The 23340-nt window shown below is 38.7% G+C and overlaps 1 protein-coding gene across 10 annotated transcripts in view; it reads left to right on the top strand.

Moving 5' to 3' along the window:
• CACNA1D (calcium voltage-gated channel subunit alpha1 D) overlaps positions 1-23340 on the top strand; it is a 235534-nt gene that overhangs the window by 129511 nt on the left and 82683 nt on the right. For all 10 annotated transcript variants that reach the window (XM_056338446.1, XM_056338440.1, XM_056338445.1 and 7 more), the window contains exons 9-11: positions 8542-8711; positions 17659-17746; positions 18481-18507. In XM_056338446.1, coding sequence (XP_056194421.1) covers positions 8542-8711; positions 17659-17746; positions 18481-18507 — 285 coding nt within the window. The remainder of the gene's footprint in view (positions 1-8541; positions 8712-17658; positions 17747-18480; positions 18508-23340) is intronic.

The raw sequence follows: 23340 nt of genomic DNA, 5'->3' as shown, positions 1-23340 counted from the left end.
TGTAAGCCCAAGTTATGCTGTGTACATTTAAATCTGTCTGCTGTTTTGATCTGTTTGTGGTTTTAAAGTACTCGTTCATTCTCTTTGCACTCCTTTGTTACTCTGTGACCATCTGCCCCTTTGTATTTCTGTAATGCCTCTTGTGCACTGCATGTTTGATGTGTTTAGATACTGTACAAATGGATGAGAATGATGATTTGGGAGATCTTTTGTTTTACACCTAGCCGTTTCTGAAGGTGAGTATTGCCTGGTGATCCATGTCAGTTTTGCCTGCTAAAGGTGGCGTTCTTAAAAACAGAATTCATACTTTTAATAGCAGATGTGTAAAATAATATAAATAATGTGTGTGTGTGTAATTTGCATGTGGTAAGTATTTTAATTTCTGTGTGGAAGCTGACTGTGGAGGTATTTTTTCTAAATACTGCTTTGAGTAATAAGGACAGAGAATTCACAGGCTTGAGGTAATTCAGCTTTTTCAAAATACTCTATTTTTTACTCTGCATTAGACACTGGTATTATTTGCATTATTCTCAAGGTGGATTCTCAGTTGTAAAGCTATTTCAGTTTGCAGGACTTGCAGGAAAAAGCATTCTAGAAGACTCCAGGTCAGGTTTTAGAAATGGCTTCAGATCCAGCTCAGGCTCTAGTTCATCTCACAAATTACAGAGCCAGCTTTAAACAAAGACACCAGAAATGGTTCCAGCAAGGACCTGCACACATTGTTCTAGACCCAGCTCTAGAGATGCTCTCCAGAAATGGTCTCTAGCTTCAGCTCTAGAAAGGGATTAAGGGAAAACCACCTCTGGAGCAGCTCTAGTACAGGCCTCTGGAAAGCTATGGGAAAGGGCTCCAGAATGTGGTCTAAACCCATGTCCAGTAAATGGCCGGGCAACTCAACCTAGATCCAGCTCTGGAAAAGACCTCAAGAAACGGCCCTAGTCCCGCTTTAGGAAACGACACTACAATTGGCCTACGGTCTGTTTCTGGGAAGCGCTCTACGGCCAGCTGTATACGTAGCTGTAGGAGGGGGGTCAGGTCATGGTCTTGGTCCAGCTTCAGCAGAGGGCTCTGAAGAGAGCTGCAGCTCTAGAGAGAGAGCTCTTGTAGGCTTGAGAGCAGACTTGAGAAACAGCTCCTCCCTGAACAGCTTCTCCCTTTATAATAAGAAAAAAATGGCTCTAGATCCAGCTCCAGAAATGTCTCTGGAAATACGTTTGGAAGCGTGGTTCAAAACATGTGCCTGCTGGTAATTTCTTTCATTGCAGTGAATTTAAGAATCTAGCCAGACACCTGGAACCGCCAGCTGTCTTTCACACTGAGGCTGCATTTCTGCATGCTTGCAATATTTGGTAGAACAGAGCAAAATTCTTGCAGCTCTGTATTCAGCTGTCTCTGCATTTTCATTATCTTGGGCTTGTATACATTTTGTTCATTCACGTTACAAATTTAAAATTGTATGTGGCTCAGAAGAATTGTTTTACCTCCTAGCAATGGCAGGGTGATCATGACGTGGTCACAGCCTGTTTTGATTGCTGTCTCTTTTGAGGCAGCAGCAGGGAGTGGGTTCAGCCTGTAAGAGATACCAGAGCACTTTTTCTGCCCTTGTAAAAATTCCTGTGGTTGTGATGCAAGGGTTAGGCACTGCAGCTTTGGGGCTGCTTCACACTTGATGGAATGGCACCGAAATTGCAACTGAAGAGCTGTGTTCTCCAAAGTCATGAAGTACCAGACACAGAATTTGGGAGCTGAGGACGGGCCTTCTCCAAATATTTCAGGATAAAAGACCAGAGCATATAGTGACTATTGGTGCAAGAGACAGTGAGCTGAAATTAGAAAGTTAATTTAGAAATTATAAAGTTAAGGTTATTAGAAAGATAACAAATAAAGCTAAACCTTAAAAAAAGGGAATTGAGAGACACTCCTCTGCCCTGAAAGTACCTTTAAAAGTATGTTGAAAGTTAAAATAAATGTGCCAGTAACTCAGCATACATTAAACTATTTTACTATGAACAGAGAAAATAATACATTACAAAACTTCACAACTTATTTATCAAGAGGCATGGCTTTTAATGATGCATGGTAATCTATTCCTGAAGATAGTCATCGTTAGGGGATGGCTTCTGCTGACAGTGTTTTCTGCTCAAAGCATTAGTATTTCTTTGGGTAGCCATGGGAACAAGTAAGACCTTTTAAACACACTTAAATAAATCTCTGTAAATTGATTTTATTGCCTTGCTAAAGGATAGCAAAGCATAAGCTTTGACATGTCCTTACATATATCCTCCTACATGCAAGTCTTGCAGGTTAGTAAGAGAATGTTAATCTTTTCCATTTCTTTCCCACAGTATTATTTGCAATCTATGTACATAATGATTCTAAAAGCTCACAGTGTGTACTCATCCATGCTAATCTCACAGCAATATCTGTCAATTAATGTCATATAAAATGTAAGCTTATACACCTAAGAACTGTTGTCTACACTATATATGGACAAAATTGTAGAGAAAGACGTTTTAGTAATGATGCACCAAATAGAAAACAGCAGTGAACTGTCATCCATAGTCCTTCAGCAAAAGGGAAATTAACTGGTTTTGGCAGTGTTCGTTTTCACAGCAGAGGGAAGGCTCAGTAAAAACCCAACAACTTATGGATAAAATTTTAACTGCCTCACGTAGATAAACAGAATATACATTCGAAAAGAGGAGAGGGACTTCAGTTTTAGATCTCAGCAAATTATGAGTTAAAGCAGGTTTTTTTGATTGCTCTGTGGCTGGTAAAAATAAAACTCAAACACAAAGAGGTACAAACTAAGGAAATACTATCCTTGATTGATATACTAACAAAAATAACATAAATAACCCTAACTGCAAATACTTCCAGCTGTAAGCAGCAGTAACTCCAACCAACTGCTTTAGACAGAGACCACTGAAGTCAATAGGGGTAGTTCAGTTCTCTTGAATAAGAGCTCGAAGGGAACTGATTTTATTTCAGTCCTGTCTGAAGTTACCACACCAAGGGATCAGTCCTGTGAGATGCTTGCTGCTGAGCTCCTGACAGGTAAAAAACCACATCAGTTTCAGAAACTATGTTGGCAGTGCACATCGCCGTGGTGGGATGGCTCCGCTCTGGGGTATGGTCCTGTGCTCGGTGCTGCCAGTTCCTCCTCTAAGAAATCCAGTGTGTCCTGAGCCAAACGGGTCTCTGCTCAGGACAGAAGGAGTGCAGCTTAATACATAGATAGAGTAACAGTCTGAAACATCAGATCTCAGTTTTGTTGCTCTATCAGATTGTTCCCTGTCTTGAAATTCCCACAGATGATCCCATTGTATTGGCGTGCACTCTGGCACAGTAATTCTACACAGGCCCTCTGCTACGCAGAGGTGGTGCTGGAGCTGTTGAACATACATTTTGTTAATTGCTAATGAACTACATGGAAATAACTATGGTAGGTTATACCAGTTTGCATTACCCCATCAAGAACATGATGCTCCTTGCTCAAGGAAAATTCCTGCTAGAATCTTTTTTTGTGCTGCAGAAATAATTCTACAGTACTCAGCCTGTGCATTTTTATTTCTAAAAGAAGAGGTAACAATGATGTATACAAGTCTCCGGTAATTAAAGATATGATGTTCCTTAACCTTTTTTATGTCTCTCTACATCTGTTGCACATTACATCCAGCTGTGTGCTGTTGTCCATGGTTATTTGTGCAGTTCGAGTTCTCTGATTTGATTCAGCTCATTTGTTGGTTGGTATGGTTACCACTGTTTGAAACCTTTTCTGTGAGTCTGGTGGCCAACACTGTACTCCTGTGAGTACATTTTTGTTATTATGTGACTTCCCTGTGAATAAATGAGAGTCTAGGATGTCTGGGTGACAGTTCTACATATAGCATTAGCATCACACTTTCCACATACCAGACCCTGCGTGCAGTAAGTTGCAAACTGCAGGAGATGAATTCTCTCTTCTGTTGCATTTGCAGTGACACACAAGGACAGTAATACGGCCAGCAAAGAGTTAGTGTCCTGGTTTATGTTTAGACATCAAAGGCAACTGTTTATTTCCTATCGTCAGTGCCTAGTGATGCATGGGAGATACAGCAACACTAATGTTTCTGTACAAGCAATGAAAAATGTCTAGCCTTTAGAACTTCCAGCTAACAGGAGGCCAGTATAGGTTTCTTTTTAATTATTATGTCCATGAATTACAGAGAGAAGGACGAGTATACCAGATACTCACACATTTAAGCAAATTGTTGTATTAGGATTTTTGGTTACTACGTCCCTGCCTCAAATTAAGGTGTGAGAACCAGAAAGTTGTGAGTCTCAGTAGGTACTCCCTGCTGCCACCTCCACCTTGTTGCATCAAACCATTCCCAGCTGATGCATACCAGCAGGACTTATTTCACTCAGCTGAAGAAAGAAAAACCTGGCATGAAAATAATTGCCCCAGACAATCAAAGTGTGAACTCAAAACCTGCATTTTATATGCTTCTGCCTCAACAACAATTGATGATGATGGTGTCATGCCTAAACAGAGAACTGAGATCATCCTTCTGAAAGGAGACAAGGAATTTTTGGGCAATAAAAATAAAAGTTGTGTTTTGTATAGTAGCTTAGTTATCACTAAAAGTAAGTTAGATTATATAAAGGTGAGTCTCCATATAATGATTTATTTTGCAAGCCATGTCTCCTTTCTGCTGCAAGTGCAGTTGAGAGTTATTTACACCAGCTGCAATTCAAAGCTTTGTCCAGTTCACAGGATATTGTCACATACTGCAATTTTAAGTAATTTAACTAGATCAAAATTAGGCTGGCTAGGTCTAGGTTGTCTGATATATTTGCATTTGCAATGAAATCAAAACCTGAATTGCTTCTAGGTAGCAATAGAGTGTTTTGAAGAAAAGATTTTTTTGAAGGCAAACGGGTAATTATACAAGGTGTCATTATACAAGTTACTCAGATCTGCTTTATAAGATTCTTTAGAAGTAGCGATTTGCAAAAAGCTCTTTCTAGCCCTGCTAGCCTAAAGTTTTAATTTTGAACCATATTATCCTGTAAAATAAGAGACAGTAGTAAGCTTGGCTTTTCTAGTTGTTGAAATTAGAACAAAAACATGTTCACTGAGCCCTATGCTTTATGAAAACAACTTAAATCCCTTTTACTATTAAACTGAAATTTTGCAGGCAATCATTTCACATATGCTGGTGTCAAATCAGAGTGGTTCCTAAGGATCTGACAGTTTGCAACTTGGGTGGAGACTGATTTAAATCACATTTTAGTGGAGAGATGCTTATGAACGCTACCATAGTCACAAGAGCCCTTTGAATACATTTTTTGTCAGTTTAGTCAATGAACAACACCCCCCTCTCCCCCCCCCCCCCCCCCCCCCCCAAATGCCAGATCCAGGTAATCTTATAAAAGCAGAATGAAATATATATATTGAAGTTGGCTCAGTCATTTGTGAAACCAAGTATTTACAGAGCTTAAATACACTTACCACAATTGATGTGCCGCTTCCTAAGCTTGTCTCGACTTTGTAGGCTTCTGGACTGAGTGCTGGGCTGGTGACAGTCAGGGAGACCAGTTCAGGCTCTTGGTCTGACCACCTATCTGCTTACATATACATATACATATGCAGTACCTATGCTGCTTACATAGCCAAAGGCTTTTTCTTTCTGCCCTGGACCCAGTCTATGCCCTCTATGGCCACCAAGTGCTGCGCAAGCAGCTGTCTTACTCCTCCTTCCAGGACATCAGCCAGTGTCTACATATCTTTGTCTAAATGTCCAAATATCTTGCGGTGAGAATATCTTGTCTGTCAGAAGCTTTAAAGAGCCAATGTCTCTCCTTCATCTCATGCCCATCATCTTTCTCAAATAACTTCTTGTTTCTTGGAAAAAAATACTTTTGTTCTGCATTTTTCCTCTGTAACAGGAAACTCATTACATTCCAATTCTATTTATTCTTATTCATGGTATTTTGATAAAAGGAATACTTACATATGTGTGTCTGAGGTTTGTAACTTCATTGTTACTGTGATAGAAAAAAATACCATAGCGCTAGATTACTCCCTTCCCTAAAGAAAATGCAGTCTTCTCAGGTGTTAATCTTCCTTGTAAATGCTTGGCTTTTAAAAAGAAAAGTAAAATTTTTAAATATCATTGAAATCAAGCACCATTGCATCAACCCCCACTGATAAATTGCAGTAGCATTTTACAAAACAATGTCTGACTTCTGTGCTGCCTTAAAGGGAAAGGTCATAGTTAGCTGTGTGCATAAAAAACTTTAATTCTCTGCATGCAGCCATTTTAATGTAAAGTCAGAGTTAAAAGGCAGTTCAGTCATGGGTGAAGTGCTGTTGAAAATATCAGCCTTGCCAACTGTTTCGTTTTTAAATGGTTTCTTTCATTCTATATAATAACAGCAGCTTTCATGTTACTTTACCCACACACATCACATAGCCTTCACCCTAATGAAAAACAGCCAAAGGACTGAGCTGAACAGAACACAAATAGTTAGGAAAAGCTAGCACAACTTGTTACTTCTGATTTTGGGCTGTGCCATGATAGGGGTTTTTTTTCCCCAAAGATACTGCCTACGGCATGAGAGTTGTGGGTATGTGGCCTCAATCAGATGTAAGGGATGGTCTCTTTGACACTGTCTCCGGGAGAAGCTTAAACCCGGTGTTCCACAAACTAAACGGTTTCTTATAGGCTTATGACGTCTTCTGCCAAAACAACAAAGCTTTTAGTTTTGTTTATTTAAAAAGCAATTACACCTCAGAGAGATCTGTTGAGCTTTCTCTTTGATGAGCGTTTTTGCGAAGAGCTGGCCCTCTGCAGGACCTCGTCCCTGGGTGCTGGGTGAAGGGTTGCAAATGCAAAGCAAGCGCTGGCATTCTTCAGCTCCATTACAGTGCTGTCAGCTGGAACAGGATCATCTCCACATGCCAAACCACATTTTTGTTGAATTAAGTCCTCAGCTGTGTAAGGTGTAGTGCCCGCTTCTTAGTTTTTGCCACAGAAAGCTTTTTAGCTTCTGTAACATAACATTAAAAAAAATATAAGATCTGCGTGGTTGCATGTAAAGAGTTTAACTCTTAAATTTACTCATGTCAAAACAGAAAATTAGAGTTTACATGTGTTTGAAGGCTGCAAATGAAATAATAACAATTAAAAAAAAAAAGAACAAAAAACAACCATGGAGGGATGATACCTTTGCAATTCTAAATAAGTAATGTCTGTCACCAAACTGAAATACTATGTTGAAAAATCATGAGATTTTCTATTATTCTGCTATATTTTGTTATCAGGGCAACTTCATGTTGATAATTGTTTTCACCGTGTTAAAATATTTTCAAGGCTTACACTAATTTCCTAATATTTTTCCACTTGAAAAAGGATATTATTGAGTGCTTTAATAAATTTCCCTTTCCGAGCATATTAAGTAGGGAATATTTTCAAGTGAAAGTTCTTAATAAATAAAAGGGTTGTAAGTTCATGGTAAATGAAATTACTATGGCCATTTTTTAGTTTTAATTTCAGCCTTAACAAAAGATTAATAGGTTAGTCAGAAAAGGCTTAATTTTAAATTTTGAATCAGTGCACACTTACACTACTGTGTGAAAGATGGTCGCCTACTCTGATCATGCACGTTGATACTTGGGCGAAAGGGCAGTCTGATCTTTCTGTTGGAGGGAGTTACACTATTTGGAGCTGTGTGTCACACCAATTTTTTTAATGATGTTGGTATATGGAATGTTGTGGTGCAATAATTTAGTTGATAATTATCTTGAGTTATATTATCATTAAGGGGGATCGTAGATCCGATTCAGGTTGGAAGAGACCTCAGTAGTCTATTTTATCCAACCTCCTTCTCAAAAAGCATTTTTCATTCCTTCATAATTTAGGGATTGACCCAAATCATGAACTGAAATAGAGCAATGAGACAGAGGGTTCAAGTTATGTAAAGGGATGCATTTCTGGTCTGTGAGCGAACGGATTTCTAGGTTCTGTTACAGAGGGCAAGAGGGCAAAACATCCAGATCTCAAACAGAATGGGAGTTTATTAGTGGAATTCTGTGAACCACACACTGAAGCAAGAATAGAGTTGGCTAATAAACTCTGGCTGGAAGGGGAAGGAGCTTAGAACTGGCTGCCAGAATTTCACTGAAACTAATACTCAGCTCTCTGTAATTACTTCATTATTGCAAGTCATTTTCTCTTTGTAGCTGTTAGATAAAACTGATTTTAAAATCTGTATAGAAGAGCACATAACTAACACATATGGAAAGAGTCAAGGATACTGCTTGATTTTCAATTAAATCATAAAAGCTGTGAAAGTTTTGGTGTATTGCTGTAGGGATGTGGCATGATTTCTTTGCACCACTATCTTGTTTCCAAAGAAGCTCTCAAATCTTCAGTATAATTTATTCCATTCATTTTCTATGTCAGTATGTTATTCTTCAGTGTTAAGACCTAGATCGAAACGCCTGGGAGTTCGATAGTTAGTATTTTTTTCTGCTTTATCTGAATTTGATAGGGAATTTTCCAAGGAAAGAGAAAAAGCCAAGGCCCGAGGTGACTTTCAGAAGCTACGTGAAAAACAGCAGCTTGAAGAAGATCTGAAGGGCTATTTAGATTGGATTACCCAGGCAGAAGACATTGACCCTGAGAATGATGAAGAGGTTGATGAAGAAGGCAAGCGGAACAGTACGTATTCTTTACCCTGTACTGCTGTGTGTGACTGCCTTTGTGTTAGCGGGGGGGAGGGCAGCCTCAATGATGTCACTTTTTGATTTCCAGCTTGCAAAAGTTTCGTTAGCAGAGCCACCGTGTCTGGTAGTGTGCTGATACTTGGTCATGGGAGATAATTCAGGATCTTGCAACAAAATTCTGCTCTGAGCTGTCCATGTACAAATCGTTGTCTGCGCTCAGTCACACTGAGACTTAAACCCTGCTTTATTTGTGTTCTGTAACAAGTTAGTGCATGCAAGCTATGTGCCACTAAGTATCGTTGTAAATCCTTAGTCAAGACAACTGTGTGTTTAGCGTGCAATAGAAATAACAATAATAATATAAAAAGTTTAAAAAATACTGTCAAAACTACAGCAAAGAAATAGCCGTGTGCCAACAGTGAGGATTTTTTTAAAGTTTTGAAGTGTGGAAATGATATTCTGGATCTTGGTGTTCAAGAAAGCTGTGTAAAATCTTTTTTACTAGATGAATGTGAAATAAATAAAATGGGATTTTTGTTCACACTGAGAAATAGAACTATCCCTTACTTAAAATGTATTTATTTGGCAGTAGCATATAGTATATTTATGGGTAAGGTAATATATGCTGTAGAGACCTTCTAGTGCTTCTGACCCAAGTCCTAATGTAAAGGAACAATCTAGTTTCATGATATTGCAACAACTGTAAAAGTTGTAATTGATTTTTCTATGTCATAAATTTTGAGTAACAGCAGTATTTTAATGTCATAATTCAGTAGAGGTTGTTTTAGCCTCTTAGCTGTGTTTACATAGTAGCAGTCAAAATTTTTATGAGAGCTTTTAGTGCTGTACATAAATAAGGACATGGATTCAGGATGTGGTTTATCATTTAATAAACAGTTTATATATATAAAAATAAATAATATAAAATTTAAATAATTAAATCAATAAAAATACCATTTAATAAAAATTAAATATAATTTAATAAATAAAAAAGTCCAAATTTCAATATATATACTAACGCTAAATACCACCTTATTATTCAGCTGATACTCTGGAAAGTCATGATATTTATTTAGTTAGTTACTGTTGAGTATGTATTAAAAAATGCATCTGCAAGTGGTTTGTTGAAGGCAACTCAGAATATTATTTTCTGTGTTGAAATAATACGTTATTACTGTTCTTTTTCTTCTAGTGCTGCTAATTTATTGAGAACTGTTCTTTTAAACCATAGTACTTTTCAGAAGCAGTAGAATAGTTACAATTGTGTGGTTTGATATTGAAGTATCTGTTTTTAAACTTACCTGTATATTGCATGTAGTTAAGTTTTTAAAAATCTTTATGTTTTTGAGTTTCAGAATTTTATTAGTCCTGTAGTTCACATAAAAGCACGGTGTAAATCCGTGTTACTGGAAGGATTTGATGGTTTTATGGGAGGCTGGAAGGCAGCTTGTGGGTTGATGTCAATGTCAGCATCACCCAGAAAGGAATAGTTTATGCCTATATGAAAATCTGTAGCACAGAGTTTTTATCTAGAGCAGAGCAAAAAAGCCAGAGTTCACTATACTTTGTTATTGCTACTAATGTTGTGTGGAAGGAATATAGAAACTGTGGGTTTGAGTGTCAGTATAAAATCCTGAAGTAAAAGATTGCCCATTTTATGGAGTAAATATGTTTTATACAAGATTGTCATGCAGAATTGTGGATGATGCTGAATTTGCATAGAATTTTGGACAGCGATACTGTCAGCGATGGTGCTGAATGGATTTGGTCTTCACATCTGCCGGTGAAATCCCAGGAACTTTTTGCATCCTGTTCAAACTGGATGTTTGTTAATATGCTGTAAAAGAGCCATTTGCTCCAACATTCCTTAAACAGCTTCTAGGTCATACAGATCTTTCATAAATCCAAAAATACTTGTTTGGTAATTGAGTTTGAGAGAGATTTTGGCTCTGAACTGTTAACTTCGACATAATTTTAGGGTAATTTAAGAGTTGGAGAAGACTTACAGAGTAAAAATAGGAGGAAAGTAATTGAAAGAACTTTTAAACAAATCCCAATAATGTAATTTCAGACATGCATATGTATTTTGAGTGGCAATTTCCAGCAAATTGGCAGCGTCCTAGGCAGTGCTCTGGGTCTGCTCTGGGTCTGTGCACATGTGCTTAAATATGTGGCTTGGAATTTCATTTTTAGTATCAGTTGCAACAGGGTGTAAAGGAGGAGGGGTTACTGAATTGTTCCACCTCCTTGCATTCAGTACAAACTGCTGCATATCACATTGCGTGGGGCAGTGTGATGAGAGACAGCATGAGCCGTCTGTGCAGCCACAATGTGGGAAGCTCTTGGGTCGGGAGCATAGTTATGATAATGAGCTAACTGTTTGGGAGTCAGGTGCAATTTAGGTAGTTATCACCAGGTTAATAATCTAGAGTAGTAAGCTTAGGAAATAAATTTAGTCCAAATATACCGGTGATGTGTTTCTAGAACTGTCTTTGAAGCATAAGGTAGGGCTGGGTCCCAAGATGGGCAGAGGAGTAATTTGCAGGCTTCTAGGCAGCTACATCCTTGAACACCTAAACCTCTGGATGATCAAGTTTACTACTGATTGACGGTGATGGAAGATCACCATAATGCTATTCAACGATGTGGAAGAGCTCTGGGTTTAGGATACAAAAGGTCTCTTCTCTCCATGGTAGGAAAAGGTACACATTTCAAAGGTAGTTAACTCGGTGATTAATAGCTTCTAACGTAATGCTTTAAAAATGTAGTTTAGGTTTCGGCAACCCCAGCATTTAAAAATGTCTAACCAGAGGAGCCGTTCAGTCACTTAGATGTGATCCCCCTGTATTGGTACGTCTCTGTGGCTGCTCGCAGGCAGCGTTCAGCGCTGCTGGACGATGGAATGCCTCTGGACGACTGGCATTATACATACACCTTTAGTAAATATAAGTAAATATAGTAAAACCAGTAGCCAGTTACCCTGAATTTAATGAAAAAAAAATTGCCAAAGCTTCAAAGCACTGAAAATTTAGCTCAGAATGCAAAAACCAGAGAGAAGTGAGGGATGAAGCGCTGCTCGGTGGCGCTGCCGGTACTGTCGGTGTTTGCCTAACGTCGCTCGTGTTGTGTGTGTGTCTGTGGACACGTGTTTATTCTTTGCGTTGCAACTGCTGCCCTCTACTGTGCGAATGCTGGAATTACACGTGCGTAACGCGAAGGGGTTACACTGGCTGACCTGATGGAAGAAAAGAAGAGAAGCAGGCTCAGGTGCTTTGGCCGTTCTTCCAATAAACATGGTAAAACGCGCTTCTGGTTTGCAGTTGAAGTTTCTCTTGTGTCAGTGCTGCATTCGATGTGTTGGCTTGCGAAAGCAGACATTGTATGCAGTTTCTGTAACGGAGGCACACACATCTCTAGCATGGAGGGACTCGTGCATGCGGTTCTGCTCGTGTAAGTGCATGTTCACACCAGACTGGTGCTGCCGTGCTTGCCCTTCCTACAGCAGCTTCTTTAATCTGTTTACATTTCTGCTGAAGTGTCTTTGTCTGGGACTGCTCTTGCTGAAGCATAGGTTTTCTTTCCCAAAAGTGAGGTAAACCAGATAAAAAAAATCATTTTAAATTCAGCTATGAATAAATTAATCAAAGTATTCTACGAGCTCGATAATGGATCATAGTGTAAGCTTAGAACAGTATGATAATATTTACTATTTATTTATAATACCGTCATCATACTTCGAATGTAGACTCTACCAAAACATGACAAACTCTTACTGTATCTCTTTGATGTTTTTGTTTCTGTAATTTGTATTTTATTCCATTTCTTCCCTACCCACAATGGGGATGGACAGGGGTATTCGAGTACGATAGTTGTTTTAAAATCTGCGCTCTTTTAATACTGGCAAATATATTGATTTGACATTATCACTATTGTAGTTAATTAGGAGATCTAGCTTTAATCCTACATACAACAAAGTTATTGGAGCAACTGACTTCCTTGTTGTCCTAAGAATCACTGTTGTGTCTCAGACTAGGCTGACAAATTTGATTCAGTTACTTTAGAGAATGCAGAGTATTAAGTCAATAATTGTCAGGACCCAATGGACTAATTTTTTACAATACTGACTCTGCATGAAATTATGTTTTTTTAATGGTTACATGTATAATAGCTTACACAGCTTTACAGGCTGGAATAATTTTTCCATAAAACTTACTAAAAGGCAGTGGTTGCCGTTTTGCTTTGGAAATGTGTTTTGACATAGTCTTTAAACTGGCAGGTTCAGGTTCTGATGTCAGTCGTGAGGCAGCATGGAACTGGCTGAAAACTTGCTGTCATCTACCGCCTGCAAATGCTGCCTTGCTACTAGTATCTGCTCTTGCTAGTCGGAAACGTTCTCAAGCATGTGTCCACTGACTCAGTTTCATCTGTCTTGCAATACCTTTTGTGAATAGGATTTTTCCAAAGTACAAATTGGTGCCCTAAGTCTATTGTTTCTGTATTTGTGAGACTATCCTGCTGATCTGAGTACCTCACACTTAGACTTCCACTGGATTAGAAATTCCACCCTAAATATTTTGCTTTGCATTACCTCTACCTCTATTTCTATTAAAAGCACCACATCTGCAGAGTATGCATCATTCCCAAGATTCACGGTATCGTCCTTCATGCTGGAAGTGGTTTGTTGAGTGATGCTTCTGTAATGAAGACTGATTATTTTGCTCTACTTCCACTGCTCTGCAACCATTCAACCTTATATTGTGTTTCCATGGGCTGCCTATAAAAAATAAAACAGCCTATAACAATGATTATTGATAATACCAACATTAAATCTGCACTGTGAAAACAGATACCTTGCTATGGTATCATGTAGAACATCTTCCAGGCAGCCCCTCCTTAAACTCTGTTTACCCTGAGGAGTTTCACAGTCAGAATCGGTAGTACCGCTTCTTCCTGATGTGTTTGATGGGTGTACAGCAGGCTTAGGAAAATTTGAGATGAATTTGCAATGATAATGTTGCCTCTTCAGGGATTTTTTTTTTCTTGGTTCTGTTTTTCTGTTTGGCTACTTGAAAGATTTGGTGTCAGGGATTCAGAAAAATCCATGCGCTGCTTTGAGAAAGAATTAGGAGAATTTTGGATTTTGGAGCTCATGGATTTGGTCGGATGTTACTAGCAAACAGAGGATGACCATGTTGCAAGGTTGATCTAATATTTTGCCAGTATAGTACCTTTTTTATTAATTTTAAGATTCTCTCCAGTAGTTATTACTGATTATCTGACAAGCTGTGCAGATCACTCCACTTCTGCCACAATTTTCCTTCAGCACGTGTCACCAGAAAGCTACCCAGAACTCATCAATGCGGAAATGAGATCAAAATGTGGATCAAAAATGCATAGCTGAAGTTGAACCAGATTAAAATATTAAGTATATAATTTCTAGAGGGAAACATTTGGAACAATAATGCTTGCCACTGCAATTCAATAATTCAGGGTGTAATTTAGCCTGCAGTGACACTAAATTGTCATATCGCAGGATTACAGAATTTATTTCTTCTGACTCCAGCTGGCTAGGACATCCCAATGCTGATGGACACTGACTTGCTCTTAGCTGTGCCTTACTGATGTTATGTCCTGGAGTGAAGTCTGAAATCCCTGCTCCAAAATCTGAAAACTGTTTAGAGTAAATAGTGAACATTATAACATGAGAAAATCTATTTTCTTATCTGCAGAAATAAAATGTAGTAGTTGATATATTTGACCTATTTTCTGTAGGCTTAGGGAAGTGTTAAGCTGCATGCTATATGGGTGGTTTATATTGCCTAATGCAAGTATTCTTTTATTTGAAGCCAGTTACCATAATTGAAGAGAGCTGATACGATCTAGAAATCTAGATAATCTTTCCAGAAGAATGCTAGTAAAATAAGGGCAAGAGGTGAATAAAGAGTAGAGAAAACTTGGTATCTTCCTTTGAATACTGGAGTACCAGTTTAAAGATCTCAGAGCTGGCCTTACTGAAATCAGATGGTCTTTCCAAAGTGCATTCCATGTGCTGCACTCTTCCCAGGGAACACCGCCCTCAAAAAGCTGTGGCCATGAAACTGAGTCTTTGCAAGACTTGCCAGGCTGCTTGCATTAGCGCGAGTGGATGTGGTCATGCAGTGAGTGCCGTTGCTGTTCTCTTCTGGCTAAAGGTTTAATGACTTGCTAGCATTGCTGGAGCTAGACTTCCACGTGGTGCCTTTCCTCAGGACTTCTGTCAAGTTTTGCTTTTGGCATATAAATTACACTATAATGGTAGCTGGGTTTCTAATGTAAACTGACCTGTCAGTGGTTCTTTTCTTCCTTTTCTACTTTTGTAACACAGCACCTGCAAGTCACTAATAAAGCTAGAGCAATAACCCTGCCTGAAAGAGCGAGTAACATTCTGGCTGTATTTAAGAATTAGCAGAACTGACATTGGCTTCAATGGGGACAAAGATTTTTTTCTTTGGTATTTTGTTTTTCTTTGTGCAGTCACGTTCAAAAAGGGCTGGTATTTCTTACTGTGGGTTAACAAACGCATCACGTCTGGGTAGACTTGAATTAAAATTATGTTACTTTACACTTTTCTAAAAATTATTTGGCATATATTAAAGCAATTAGCATTTCTGTGACACTGAGTGACACTTTGAGGAACTGGATTCTAAGTACTGCTTTTAGATGAGGGAAGGGTTGATAAATTTGAAAGACAAGTGTGAGACACATTGCACATGTAATACTTGCAAAAGTGGGACTATGTTTTCATGGCGGCTCTTAATAACAGTGTGAAAAAAAGACTTCAACACTCTTATTTTGCAGTTGCCCATCACAAGTGCTAAAATGTTCATCATGTGGTGGTCGCAACAGTGTGCAAGTCACCCAGGACAAGACAACCATTTCCATTCTTTAACAGACAGGGGAACTCCCTGCATTTATTGCAAAAGACCCTGGCATTTTAAAATAAAAACTATTAGTTCTGAAGATCTGCAACTATGTCTGAAATAATTTTGGGGTTTTTTTTTTGCCTATCTTAAACCCTTGGAAATGTTAATACTTGAATTTGGATATCGTCAAACATTGTTTGCTTTACTTTTGAATTAAATTCCTTTTGAACTCTGTGAAGCTGTGAAGTTCACACAAGACTAGCAATATCCTCTTTTTTTTAAACTAATTTGTAAGGAGCAGCACGATATTAGAATCGAGGCGCTTGCAGGTGCTAACCAGGAATTTTTCATATATAAAGCAATTATGGTAATATTTTAAAAGAATTATCTGAACAGAATAACCTTGTGAAAGAAGGTTTTGCTGTGCTTACTGTCTGAAGTGCCTTGTTTATTCAAACACCTGCATGGACGTTTTGGACCGTCCTTTGTTATGCCAGCTCCGTGTTTAACATTTCATATAAGGATGGGGACGTTTATGGGGACAGATTCTCAGCTTTTGCAAATAGTAGCTGAGTATCTAGCCTCATGGACCTGTCAGTCTCTCAACTTGGATGGAATCGATGGGCATGGAAACCAAACTGTGTCAGTGTTGAGGCAACACAGGGGCTGTGCAGAGAAACTGTGATTAACGGTTCTCATTTTGTACCCGATCTATAGACAAATCAGAAAATTCAGGGCCTGATTCTTGAATCTCACTTACATTAATGTTATTTTATTATTATTATTATTATTATTATTATTATTTATTATTATTATTATAATTATTAAATTAAGGCTGCTTTAGGCTACCAGAACAGTGAGACATACCTAAAAGAAATAGGCGTTGTAGCCCTTCTGCCCTCAGTACTCTCAGCCCACAGGCTTTGGCTTAAACCCTCCCCAACAGAACAAACCAACCAAACAAAAAAACAACCAAGCAAATCATCCAAACGGCAGAGGGCAGACCCCAGAATACCTTTATGATACACTGTTTTTCTTTTATTCTTGCTGTTCTACAGTAATTTCAGCACATCTTCCACCTCTCTTCTTTTTTCCTACTTTGTGGTATTTCTACTGTATAAACTAGCAACATTAACTTTACATTTTTCTTGTTCCTGAGGTTTTCCTTTCATGCTTGCTTTGCAGACATGGAAGTAGTGTTCTCCCGTAGGAAGTACTGAGAACTTTGGCTGTTCATAATTTCCTAACACCTTCGGACATGTGTTGTCCTCCCTCTATATTTCAGTTGAAGTTAAATGGTGATGACCAATCTGCAAATGAGTTTTGTCTGAAAAACCGTTAGCTACAATTGCTAACTATTCAGTAACAATCGGCTGTATGTACAGTAATTCACTGCGTAACAAATACAGTAATCCTCTTTTTATTAGTAGTAATTCCCACCGTCCTTTGTAGTAGCCTTGCTGCCATTCCCAGTGCTCCTTGCTGCCAGCTCACGCAGTGTTTGCAGGCACAATTACTTTCTGGCATCTTGCCTTGATAATTTGTAATGGAAGCGAAAGCACAGAGTGGTCAGTATGATCACAGTGTGATAGTTCCTATTTTCAGAAGAACATTGGTGCTAGTTCTTGGAACTAGTGAGCACGTTAACAAAACTTAAACTGATAAGCACTTCCAGAGTGTTAACGGAACACTTAAAATGGAAGGTCACAAAACCTAGCTCGGGTTTATTTCTTTACTAGGGGTAGCATGTGCTTTGTTACAAAACTCTACCTTGTATTCTGTAGTGCATTCTCAACAGTTTTGTTGAATCACTGAAAAGAAACAAGAAAAAAGCTACAAATACACTCTGGAATTCCCTGTGCTTTCTGCTGTTAGAGGAGGAGGACTGGTGAAGTGTCTGACTTCATCTGCTGTTCCTCAGATCTTCCCGGCTCTCTTTAGACCTGCGAAAAGTGGAGGCATTCTTGCAAAGGAACAGATCGCATTGTGTGTAATGCCGTGCTTAGCCAGCAGCCTAAAGCGATTTCTGTCTCCTAACAGCAAGCATGCCCACCAGCGAAACGGAATCGGTGAACACAGAGAACGTGAGCGGAGAAGGAGAGAGCCCAGCATGCTGCGGCAGTCTGTGGTGAGTACATGGGCGGCTTTCAAGCACCCACCCTCATCGTCTCAAGATTTGAAAGAAACATTTGGTCCCTGTTGTTTATTTAGCCCAAACTGCTTTCAGACAGCCCAGCTTTGTATGACACGTGGGGTTTTTTGCCTTTCAGTAGTTTAATATTAGACGAATTATTATAGCATTAAAGCATTCCTGAAATTCTCAAGTTAAGAAGGTTTAACAATTCAGTTAAACTTCCAGTGCAGTCATCTTTTCCTGAAAGCTTTTATAAAATATAATTACTGTCCAAAATAATAAGAAAAGAACAGAAGTCCCCTATGACATGAAAAAAGAAATGTTTTCAGTTAAATTGTGCATGGTCTGGAGAATATGTATTTTTTTAGGCAATAACTGAATGTATGGGAGTATTTCTGTGTCCCGTGGTGTTTGCTATTTATTTGCTCAGATTTTCATGACTTCCAAGCAGCTTCTACATAAGCAGTTTATTTACTTAGTTTTAAAAGAGATTTCCTTTCTTTCACTTAAAAAATTTGTAAAGCTTTAAGAATGGTATTTCAGAAAATAAATAACAGGCAATAGAATTTCAGCATTTGTGATGCATTTTGTTAAAAACTTGTTTTTCTGTATATGTAATTCAAATCTATTACTTTGCAAAATTCTAAAGAGAAGGAATTTATGTTAATTTCCTCCCCCCCCTCCCCCCCCCCCCCCATTCTTAAAAATGTGTTTGCCTTTTCTTCTAGTCAAACCATCTCAAAATCCAAGTTCAGGTCAGTATTTTCTTATTTCTTCATCATTTTTTTTCCTTGTGACTGTTTACATATCATGATGATCTCACATAATTATTCTTTATTTAGTATACTTTAAATTTTACTGTGTGAAAATTATTTCTAACAGTTACTGATGAGTACAAAAGTAAAATATCCATGAACGCTTTTGGAGATTGAAGTCTCTGATTTGCTTTGCTGATATTTGTGCCTCTCTTTTCACTTACTAGGAGCATTTGGGAGTATGCGCTTCTGTTTTCAAGTATGATTGCAGAAGGAAAGTGTTGTAAGCAAAATTAAGAATTAATAGTCCTGATATTGTAAGCACTGGATGTGCCAGTACAAAACTAATAGGTTTCTTTATTTTGATTTTATGTTCCAGTCTTATGAGACATATGTTTAGTAATTAGAAAGGATAATTGCAAGAATTGCAAACACAGAAGAGATACCTCTTTCTCTTTAAAAAGGTTAGGTTGCTCCATGAAGGAACAACACCCACCCCCCCCTAAAACCTATGCAATTTAAGATAAATAATCAAGTGGTAGACTTAGTGAATCACAAAGGGCAAAGACACTTCTACACTTGCAGACAACCCTACAAACAAATTCTGTTGCAAACAACAGAATAAATATTTTTCACAGAAAATTTTTGGTGAAAAAGAGGGACAGTCAAGAAGATTTGGCAACATCTGGCATCAGCAGTTTTGGCAGCATCTGGAATCATTCCAGTTTTTTAACCCCAGTTAAACTGATTTCAGTGTTGGATGTATAGCGAGTAATTAGTTGGTAACGGCAGTGTATTCTCCTTGCAGCAATGAAGAGGAATAGCATACCCAGGTTTATTCTACTAGCCTTACTAGCTGTAATGAACTACCAGCACTGACCAGTTGCAAGCAGTTGGAGTGGACTTGTGTTCCTTCTGAATAGTCTTCTTTCTTTTTTGAAGAAGAGCAACAGTTTTTGAAGGCAACAGTTAACTGGTGCTTTTCTACACTGAGAGTTTTTTCGTGTGACGCTGTGATCAAGGTTTATTTTGTCATCCCTTTCAGACAGCAAAGTGGTGACAGCATATAAATGTGCCTCACTGCTGAAGACTGTGGCCAGTGGAGATCTGGCCATTTAGGATGGTAGTGAATACACAGCTAACTTTTCAAAGTTTCACCTTTAGTTATAAAAGCTGTATCATTTCTTGTATGCCTTCTGCTACAGAAACTGGCCTTAGCTACACCAAGTGGCCCAGTTATGTCCATGTGGACCTTTGAGCTTAATCCTTCATGAGAATTATGAGAGATGAGACTGGTTTTAGCTCAATAGAGAAGGGATTCCATGTGCTAATGGTCTGTAATTTCTCTTGCCATTCCTGCCAGTTACTGTGAAAATAGAACAAATGGAATGAGTTATTTAGTACTTTGTTAGCTGAGAATCCCAAACAAGCATGATTATTTTGAATCATGAGATAGTCTCACATCAACCTTTCAGCATGCTATTTATGGCTATGAAGCCTATTCTTGCTGGTTTTACAGGAGAAACTCCATTTTCATATTTAAGTGGTCACATGAAACTTCAGACACCAGGCAGTGCAATAGATGGCCGTTATACTGCATTCTCCAAGTTTGGGCTGTTTGCACAGTGCACTCACAGAAGCATTACAGAGGAGGCAAAGTAACGACGATGTTCTGAACATGCCCATTATTCATACTTGCAGGGAAAAGAGAACTCTAGCTCTGTTAAATGCAAGCTGCTATGTCATCTTTGAGAAAGGAAAATTTCTACCCAAACCTGATGTTTTTAATAGTCCAAGCAGCGAATAAGAAGCAGTGTTATCCATCTCTACAATCAATGTTCATAACCAACACATCGATTTGAAAGAAAACTTATTTGCAAACCAGAAAGTCACCCAAATATTTCCACCTGTCTAGGTTCTGCCAGTGTCCTGAAAGTCTTTTGCGTGAGCTCTTTGATCAGAATCTATTCTTGTGACATTAAAAACTGCAGGTCACGCAGTTCATTCATACATGTATTGCTGCATCTGTTCACAGAAGTTGTGGAAATTGGTAACAGGATGCTGGTGTCTGTCATTTGGAAGTGTTGCAGGGGTCTGCAGCTGCTTGAGGTCTTCAATCGTACTTAAACTTTTTTAAGCTGAATTTGGTACCGGGAATTCTCCCTTCAACTTTCATGTCTTTATTTGGAGCATTGGAGAAAGATCTATCACTTTTAACTTAATGAATCTATGAGAGGAGTAGTTTTGAGCCAACATAGCTTGAAATTATAGTTGTGCCATTGTCTTCCAAACAGATGTGGTTTGCACCACATCCCAGATCCCTAAAACCAGCTGACAACATCTGTTATCAGAGAGAAAAAGCACTTTGCAGAGCTGCTGCCTTTGCGAGGCCACTAAGAGCTCTTCTATCTCTGCAGGGATCTGCAAACTCAGTTTTCATCCCACTGCTTTTGGATACCTAGCATCTTATAATTGCAAAATGCATTTTTCCTATATGTCTGAAGAATGTAATTTTGGTGGTTTTCATTGGAATCACTAATTTCTAAAAAGCTCTGTTTACCTAAAGTACAGAAACTCTCAGTTCTGCAGCGAAGCCTTAGATTACACGTTCAGCTGTCAGGGATGTCCTAGCACATACAAACCCAAGTGTTACATCTTGGTCTAATTCTCACTCTTCTGGCCTGATCGCAGAATCAGACTGGTCCGTGCTGGCAGGGACCTCTGGAGACCATCCAGCCCCAGGCCCTGCTAAAGCAGCTCCCCCAGGAGCCGGCCGCTCAGGGTCACGGCCAGGCGGGGTTTCAATATCCTCAGAGAAGGAGACCCCGCAGCCTCCCTGGGCAGCCTGTGCCGGTGCTGTGACAACCTCAAAGTAAAGAAGTTCTTCCTTGTATTCAGATGGAACTGCCTGTGCTGCAGTTTGTGCCCACTGCCCTGTGTCCTGTCACTGGGCATCACTAAAAAGAGCCCGGCTCCGTCCTCCTGACACGCTGCTCTTGAATCTCGCTCCACCTTTTGGAATGTTGTTCTGCAGTGGCAGGACTCTGTTTCAGGGCAAAGTAAATCAGGACACAGCTCATCAAGAACATTGGTCTAACCATAAACGTCTTTGCCTTTGGATCAAAACAGAAAATGCTTTTTATTGCAAGCTAGCCTACCTGCTGTACCACAAGTGAAAACAGAAGTTAATCCTTGGAAATATGTTTCTATACAGTCAGACTGGTACTTGGTTAGGGGAATCGCATCCTAGCAAGATACCAGTTTATTAAGTGAGGGTGTATATTAACCACACATTATGCTAGGATACACATTATGCTAGAATATATATAAGAGTAAATGTGATCTGTGCTGTGTATCTGTAATCTTCTAGGTGGGATTTGAAATGTTCTGATACTAGAACAACTGTTTTTTCTACACACATGGAAGTGACAGTGCTATGATTAGAGGAAGATGGGGATCTGCTAGTTCAGGAGATTTGTGCATGTTATCCTCTGTGAAGATCCCTCTTTTTAAGAATTCACTTCCTCATCTGTCAGTATGATTATATAATCACATTAACCTTCAAGTCCCGCTACCAAGCTGGTACTATGTCCCAAATCATGTAACTACAAAAATGAGGAATGGAAGAATAATCTCCAAGGCTTCTAGTTTTTTCATAATGGGTGAGCGCTCTGGTGCAATTCTTCTTTCCCATATTTTATAAATAAGAGTAGTGAAGTCTAGAGTCTCTGCGCAGATGTTGGCACCTACAATTACAGAAGAATTAATCTTGGAAATTAATATTTACTTCTCTGTGAGCTTACTGGTGAAACACAAGGCATGCCAGTTTTGCAGATAGAGGGGTTATGCACGTGGTTCTAAACAGAAAGTCCAGTTTAGAAAATACCATGTTATAAGGAAAGGCTGCTGATACAAAAATAATCTGAAAATGACTGTTTCTATGTTTGCGTAGGTGTAGCAGCAATACACAAACACACGTGAATAGCAAGTAAACAAACTAAACTTCATAGATTCTGCGTGACTTAGGGACTGATGCTGAGTTCAGTCAGACTCACTGCAAGGCTGGATTTCTCATGTGTGGATTCAGATTTAAGTCTGGGGCATAAAGGACCACCTGAACATGAATACCTGCATGAATGAAAGTGAAATTTGGAACACGTTTATAAGAATAACGATTTGCTTATAAATAGCTATGAAGAGAAAATGATAAGTTATTTAATGAGAACAAAAGTGGTGAATAATTTTGTTAGTTTTAACAAACTGTCAACTGTAAGGTCCTCTGTGATTTTAAAATCTATTCAACCACTGTATTTTGTGAAAAATGGTCGATAATTTCTTGAAAGCAGTATTATATCATTGCAAATTTATGAAAGTGAAATTTCTCTTTAAAACAAAGGGGTATATTTTGTTCTTCCAGAAAAAAAAATATGCTATTTGGTTAAAACTAAGAGGAGTGGTTACTAAAACCCAGGAAACCGTCAAGTGAAAAGTAGTGTAATTTGTTTTCCTATTTTATACAGCCACGGGTTTTCCTGGCACAACAGACCACCTACTACAGTCTGCTACTTACTGTTTATTTCTTTACTTGTACCAATTTAATGAAGGTAGAAAATTGCTTCTATTCTCCTTTTTGAATTTTTGCTTCATTTCTGCAGGCTTTTTATGTATGCTTATATTATTCATACACTTCTACATGTGAGTGCCATTGTGTACCCTGTGGCAGCATTTTCATATATGCACCACTCGTCTGTCAAATCAGTGGCAAAGCAGTTATAGCTGTTTGGGGGATAAAAGAATAAGAGCCCCGCTGACTTCAGAGAGCTGTGAGTTATA

Source organism: Falco biarmicus, chromosome 4 (genome assembly GCF_023638135.1).
Source record: "Falco biarmicus isolate bFalBia1 chromosome 4, bFalBia1.pri, whole genome shotgun sequence".
Classification (NCBI taxonomy): domain Eukaryota; kingdom Metazoa; phylum Chordata; class Aves; order Falconiformes; family Falconidae; genus Falco; species Falco biarmicus.
This window is presented reverse-complemented; position numbering and strand designations above follow the sequence as displayed.